At 49.2% G+C, this 6,981-nt stretch overlaps 3 protein-coding genes across 5 annotated transcripts in view; 1 reads left to right on the forward strand and 2 right to left on the reverse strand.

Moving 5' to 3' along the window:
• The window catches only part of FLAD1 (flavin adenine dinucleotide synthetase 1), a 5,488-nt gene extending 4,501 nt beyond the window's left edge, over positions 1-987 (reverse strand). Inside the window, exons 1-2 of one of the 3 annotated variants that reach the window (XM_039849667.1) lie at positions 969-987; positions 187-411 (exon numbers count right to left, since the gene is read on the reverse strand). In XM_039849667.1, coding sequence (XP_039705601.1) covers positions 187-267 — 81 coding nt within the window. In that variant the 5' untranslated portion in view covers positions 268-411; positions 969-987. The other 2 variants (XM_039849665.1, XM_039849666.1) reach the window with 2 other exon arrangements.
• Positions 988-2,956: 1,969 nt separating this feature from the next.
• CKS1B (CDC28 protein kinase regulatory subunit 1B) lies at positions 2,957-6,398 on the reverse strand. Its single transcript, XM_039849807.1, has 3 exons — positions 6,235-6,398; positions 4,039-4,166; positions 2,957-3,471 (listed from the first exon to the last, which is right to left on the reverse strand). Exons 1-3 carry the CDS (start codon positions 6,291-6,293, stop codon positions 3,419-3,421), a joined length of 240 nt encoding a protein of 79 aa, XP_039705741.1. The 5' UTR covers positions 6,294-6,398; the 3' UTR covers positions 2,957-3,418.
• Positions 6,399-6,610: 212 nt separating this feature from the next.
• Positions 6,611-6,981, forward strand: part of SHC1 (SHC adaptor protein 1) — a 9,930-nt gene continuing 9,559 nt past the window's right edge. Inside the window, exon 1 of the mRNA XM_039849802.1 lies at positions 6,611-6,788. The gene's annotated coding sequence lies outside the window, so the exon portion shown is untranslated. The remainder of the gene's footprint in view (positions 6,789-6,981) is intronic.

The raw sequence follows: 6,981 nt of genomic DNA on the forward strand, positions 1-6,981 counted from the left end.
CAGACGTTTTTCAGCTGAGTTACTGGAAGGGTGAGGGTCACTTTCCCTCCACTGTATTGGGCTCCTTCCAAGAACCCACTACAGCAAGCGCTCCCCGCCTCCCGCCCCTGCCCACCCCCCGAATGTGGAGCAGGCTCTTAAGGACGGGAGAACGCCGCGCCCTCCCCCTGGTCGTCCCAGACCCACCTTGAGGATCTCATCTCCAACAATGATGATGCCCGCTGTCACGCTGCGCCCTGGGGGAGGTTCAGAGGCCCTAGATGCCATGGTCCTGACTTCTCTGCCCCTCTGCAAGGCCCTCCAGTAGCCACCCAGACCCCCAAACAGGGGTCGTAAGCAGGGGAGTCCCGCCAGGTCTAAAGGGCACTGTGGGCCATAGCCAGGGAAGAGGGGGTCCGGGGTCGAGGGAACCTGGAGGAGCCAGAAAGGACAATGGGGGAGTGCAGGCGTGCCTGGTCTTTCTTACCAGGCCCTTAACAAGCGACTGCTTTATCCCTGCCTCGTGGACGAACCCGTTCCCAGACCCCGGCCCATGCCTTTTTAAGTGTCGTCTAAGCTTGATCCTAGTCTCCTCAAAATGTCCTGCTGTCCAGAACACCTACCACTTCAAAAGTCTTCTACCCGCCGAGCTCGGCTCCTCGGGGTCTGCTCTATCTTGGGCACCTGCACCTTTAAATGTCTCTTCTCTTTGAAGCACCTGTCCCTTTAAATGTCTACTCGCTTCTGGGCCTCGGCCCCTTTAAATGCGCTCGGTCCCTCCACCCCGACCAGAACCCAGCCGCCTTCTTCTGCAGCGTCCTGCACCCTTTCTAGCCCAGAGCCCGGTGTCTCCCCACCGCGCTGCACACGATGGGCTCTCTCGGGTTCTCACCTGCCTGTGGCCCTTTCACCCGATCTTTCCCTCTCTCTTTTCCTCTTGTCCCGCGGCAGCTTCCGTACTCGGAGTCCCGCCTTAGACACAGGCCTACCTCATATTGATTGGTGATTTTGGCTGTCGCTCAGAATACCTTCCCAAGTCCATTGGTGAAGTCGACTGTCGCTCGCGAGCCTTAGCCAGCGGGCGGGAGCAATGCCGGGTTGTTATTGGTGACAACCACGTGATCAGCCTCGCCCGGAAATGTGGGGGCGGGGCTTCTCTTCAGGGCCGGCCCTGGGAGGTCTGGGGCGCGAAAGGAGAGGTGGGAGGTTGGAGGTTCTCTTAGGGTCTTTGGGGTGCTTCCTTCTGCTGCTGGAAGTCAGGGGAGGCTTGATTCCAACCTTCGTTCTGTATTCAAATTCGTGTGTGCATGACTGTTTTCTTTAATCCACGACTCTAATTCTTGGCTAAGAGGTCAGGGGCCGCTACCGTGTCAGAAGGGGTTTTATATTGTAGCAGATAGACGTTGGAGAGACACCAAGAATAATTGTGAGCATTGCCTGAGAGGTAGGGAGACTGTGGAGGTGAGCTTGTACTGTGTGGAACTTTCATCTCTCTGTTATAAATGATAAAGCTAATACTTCAACTTCTTTGACAAGGTCGAGCCTTGCCCCACCTTGCTCGGATGGCGCTTAAACATCACTTCTCCGTTATTGGGCTCGCAGAGACTAGGGACGTGTGTCCACTTTGGACTCACATCATCCTAACTTACTCTCATGTCAGTCGGCTTCGGTCTAACCTTGACATTCATACTAATCATTTTGGGGCCTTGGGTGGGGCCTGAGATCCGCATTCAACAAGCTCCCCTGTCTTGCTGGTGCCACTGGCCTATAGACTGTTTTCTAGACCTTTTGTAGTAAAGATCTAAAATTCATTGGTCGTTTGGAGGACTGCTGAACCACACCTGGCCTTATTTTACTGTCCTAAAAACCTTCTGAGATAGAGATACCTGTTTTCAGACGTGCAACGCGCTCAGAAGGGTGAAGGGCTGCCAGGCAACAACCACAAGATACTAAAGTGAGTAGTCGAGCCAGGCTTCTGTACTGTTCTTTCTCAAGTGATAAACCCTGTCTTTTCCAATTAAGGGAACCTCTAAAAAAAATGAAAAGCCGCATCGTCTAGTGACAAAAGCCATGTGCTGTATTATCTTTATTAGCAATAATGGTGATATTTGATACCCCACCCCCAAAGAAACCCCCAAATATCAACTCTGGTCCAATCTTTTGCCAGTGGCTTCACAAGTTTAAGCATGCACCAGAATCACCTGGAGAGCTAGTGAAAATGTCACTGGGCCCGACCCTCAGAGTTTTTGATTCAGTACGTCTATGGCAGAGCTCAAGAATGTGCATTTTTGAGCTCTTACCAAAGACCTACTATGCATTTCAGAGATCACACCTCAGCTACTGCTCTCAGAATAAATGGATGGAAGACAGGGAAAAGGGGGTAGATTAATCTCCCTTAGCACTAGTTATTTTTAAAAGTATAGGGCAAGCTATGATTTGGTGAAATGTTTTCCTAAATAGCTACAATTTACACATTTTCTCAAAGGTTAGTGCTATAACTACCTGTGTACAGGCCACATCCCAGACCAATTAAGTCACCACCTCTAGGAATGACTTAGGCACGCGTACTTTTAAAGCTGCCCAGGGGAGTCTAGGGCTCAGCAGAAGTGGGAACCACTGAAAACAGCCCCGACCAATGCGCCGAGAACGGGCCATGGATGTGGGGCAGCTAGCTGATGGTCTCCTCCCCTTCCCCTCCTGTGCCCTTCCGACACCGGGACTATCTTAAAGGCAGCATCCCCAACTTTAAGTTCATTTGTTTTGATGAGATGTCATTCCTATATAACCTCTCTCTTTGGCCAGTAGTTAGAAGTCTGCTTTTCAGATTAGATTAAAAGCCAGTTACCCGAATGTTGAAATATACGTCACTATCGGCAAAGACCTGGGCTTCATTATCTAACTGAAGGGCATGTAAGTAGAACCATGATATTGACTGTGATGGTCACCCGGAGAAGGGGAAAAAACCTTTACAAGTAGAGAATTATAAAAACTTCTTCTTTAATCAAGACTTAACATGAAACAGACTTCTTGAATAAAATGGAAAGTTTCCAATACATTGAAACATGGATCGCCATACATACAACACCTGGCAGGAAAAAACAAAATGGCAAGTTTACACAATCCCTGTAACAGCCATGGTCTTTATACTCAGAGGCTTCCTCCATCTGCCAAGTGTGTTGTGTCGAATACAGAGCTCACTGTGGTTTCTGGGGTCACACTCGGCAGAGGCTGCAGCCCCAAGAGCACTCGTCTGGCTGGGCCGTGGTACTGCTGGCTCTGCTCAGGAAGCAAAGTAGTCGCCAGCACATTCAAACAGTGTATTTTAAACATCCTTTAAATATCAAAGTGAGAAACAAGAAGGCAACATAATGTCATTAGGAAGATGTTAGCAAGTGAGGACAGCTGTGAAAGCTCGAGGCTGAAAGGTGGCTCGCCGGCTTCATTTCTTTGGCTTCTTGGGCAGCGGTCGCCGGAACAGCAAGATGTGAGGTTCTGAAAGAGTGGGTGAAATCTAAGCGCCAAGCTCACACCACAACCTGCAGGGTACCCCACGCCCATTTCCCGGCCGTCACCCTCTCAGATCTTTATAACTAAATTCAGATTGAAGTGTACGGCCTTAGAAGCAGACCCATAAGCCTGGCAGAGTAGGGAGCTGTTAACAGCCTTTCTTTTGCTGTTTGTACAGCCCCGGGCTGTCCTTTTATTAGTTTTGCCTGGCAGCTTGGTGTCTGGTGTCTTATCAAGAAATATACTTTCCTTGGCTTATTTGGAACACATCCAAGAATTCTCTTTCTGATGGAGAATGAAGGAGGGGCCATGACCTCTACCAGGCCTTAAAAAAAGGGCATCCTCTGATCGAGTCAGATATAAAGGAGGCTTTTCACTGACGGGTTGTCTCTGAACTTCCGAGACATTTTACTGTTATTCTTACTGGTGTTCACTCCAGGTTCTCTAGATGGCAGGTGGAGTAAGAAACCAGTAAAGCGCCCTTCCTCCCCCGAGTCTTTGGGTTATGGGATCTAGCATTCATTCCTTCAGTGAAGCAGCCATTGCACTGACCTGGTTCGTGAATCATATAATGCACCCATCCCTGACTCTGCTGCACGCCAAGATTCCGCCATTCAGATTCGGACATCAAATGGGTTTTAGGGACCAGCTTGGCTATGTCCTTGGGCAACATGACATGCCTGTAACAGAAACATGTGTGTCAGTACTGGGTACAATCTGTTGGGGAGTGCCCGCACACGAAGCCAAGAGAGAAAAGAAAAAACAGTTTCTGATGGCAGGGAGTTTCTAGAATCTTATTGTGGGGTAGAGGTAGCTAGAAATAAAGGCTAAGTTGTGTAAATCCTCACAAAAGTATATCGAAAAGTACACAGTAATGAATAACCCAAGTGAATGAGCACATAATTCCAGGCACTGTTGATATACTGCCTCCGCCTTCCTGGAGCTTAGTCTTCTAGTTGATTACTCTAAAACAATATAATGCGGCCCCACAGTACACATAGTGTTAATAATGAAAGGTGGTTTTGAACAGAATTGGTAAAGAAGGGAAGGAAGTGATTTTGTGGGGAAGAAAGGCCTATTATGGGGTGCTGTGTGGAAGAGCCATAACAGAAGATGAAACGTCAATGTCTTATCCTTTAAAATCTACCCTCAATTTCATTTTCCTGGCTCCTGAAGGGCTGTGCCATCAGACGACTTCTGGGAAACTGTGCTTTCCTAACCAAGGATCAGTCTCCTTTCATGGCAAAGAAATTATTTCTCTGATTTGACTTGAGCTAACCCAGATAGACTTCATCATGCTCAGTGAGAACGCACTAAATGCTCTCTGTGCTAGTAACAGATTTTTTTTTCTCAAGGAGAGAATTCTAGTCTAAATGTCTGAAAATAGCTTACACTCTAACAAGCCCCTGGCACAAAGATTGGCTTCACTACCCAATTAGTCACAAACCAACAAAACCACCCAAAACAACCCCCCCAAAACAAAACAAAACAAAAAACACAATAAAAACAAAAGTCTTCCTTAAACCAAAATGCCACTGTCAAGGGGTATTTACATCTTCCGGGGGCTGAAACCAGGGACTTCTCCTTAGCCCTGCAACGTGTTGTAAGCACACAGTTTTGGTAAGTTTAGCTCTGATGTAGAGGAAAACAGCTGAAGAAAAGAAAGTTAACTAACTGGCTCCGCGCAGGGCCTGGGGTCTTTTCCCCCAAACCTGACATAAAGCCGGTTAATGTATTTGTCAGCACACACTGAGTTCTCCAGAGGGCGCAGAGACTGCACCAGGCTGGAGAAGAAACGCAAACAAGTTTCCTTTTATGTTCCTCATGTGGGACAAGGTACGAACTAGGAAGTTGTTTTAAGGACTACACTTAACGCGGACTAAGAGAATGCCAACATTTGTAGAACCCTCTGTCCTCCACAATTCTCCAATCTAGAATTACGAATTTAGGATTTAGCCAATGCAAATTCTGTAGGGATTCTTTTCTTTCCCATCCTTGGCGAGAACTATGTGCTCCCATCAAAACCTGTACCTATGCCTACCATGCCAATTATCACCTTCTTTCTGAAGTATTTCTACAGATTCGTTAGGCTTGGTGAAAGCAGACACCATGGCTTCTCCTTGGTCTACGTTCGTAGAACACCTGAAACCTATAAGCACTTCTTAATCGTTTCCTAAATAGATGCCCTTCAAATATTTAAAGGGTATCGATTAGGTCCACGTTAAATCTTTTCTCAACGATCCTGGCCAGTTTTATTCCACGCCAGTTCCTCGAAGTCCCTTCCTAAAAAAAAACCGGGCTGCCACACCCCTTTTCCACGAATTAATGAGCAATACGCTCGCTCTCTCTCTCTCTCTCCCTTACATTGAAGAGAGGAAAATTCGAGCTCCGCCTTCGCCACTTTTTCCCAGTCGGCTCTATGATTCTATGGCGTTGCCGTGAAACGAGCAGTCTCAAGAAGGCCAGATCGACTTGCTCAATAACGTGGAGAATGATCCAGGAACCCAAAGCGTGCAGGTGGTCGACACATAATAATCAAGAGAGTTTACTCCAAATTCGCTAACACTTTCCTTCCCGAGAGCCGCCTACCCTTCGCGCATGCGCTTTACGCTCTCAACGCTCTCACAGCCGTCCCGTGAGCCTGCCGCGCATGCGCCGGTTCTGTCGCTTCTGCTCTGGTTACTAACTCCTCGTGCCCTCACTTGTCAAAGCTCACGACCTCATTATGCCCCCCGCGCCGGCACTAACCGGTACTCGAACTCCTCGTCGTCGTATTTGTCCGAATAGTAAATTTGTTTGTGCGACATGATCGCTCGGCCTGACGACCGTCAGCCCCGCGCCGCCAACCACCAAACTCCCAGAAGCACGCGCTCCCCCCTTCTTTGGCCTCACTTTCAAACACACCGCCCGCCCTTCCTATTGGTTCCTACGGCTTAAGGCGGGGCAACCCCATCTTCAAGCCTCCTATTGGCTTAGATTTGCTCCTCGTCGAGTCCTTATTGGAGCGCACTTCTTGCGTTTCTCAAGAAAGAACTTAGGTCAAAAATAGGCCTCTTATTGGCTAGTACGGCCCCTGTGCGAGTTCTCGCACTGCCATTGGCCGATACGGGAAAGTGGGACGGCAGTAGGAGGGCCGGTGAGGTAGAGGGTCAGGGGTTAGCGAGGCCGGAAGTGAGTGCAATAAAGTTTCTCCAGGGAGGCCGGGCCCGGGGAGAAAGTTGGAGCAGCGACCTAAGGAGGCAGTGGCGTGATCCAGAACCAGATCACCCCGCGGTGCGGTGCGGCGACTCCATGAGGCCCTGGTGAGTGGGGACTTTTTTTCTCCTTATGTGACCCACTCCTCCACCCCGGAACCCCTCTCCCGGGACCCTACTTCCGGTCTTCATTTATAAGTCCCGCCCTCCGAGACCCCCTCCCCGGAAGTCCCACCTTCCAACTTCAGGGGGCTCCCTGAACCCCGACTTGTTTTCTGTGTATTGCCGTCGACCCCACCCC

The sequence above is a fragment of the Pteropus medius genome, unplaced genomic scaffold (assembly GCF_902729225.1).
Source record: "Pteropus medius unplaced genomic scaffold, Ma_sr-lr_union100, whole genome shotgun sequence".
Classification (NCBI taxonomy): Eukaryota; Metazoa; Chordata; class Mammalia; order Chiroptera; family Pteropodidae; genus Pteropus; species Pteropus medius.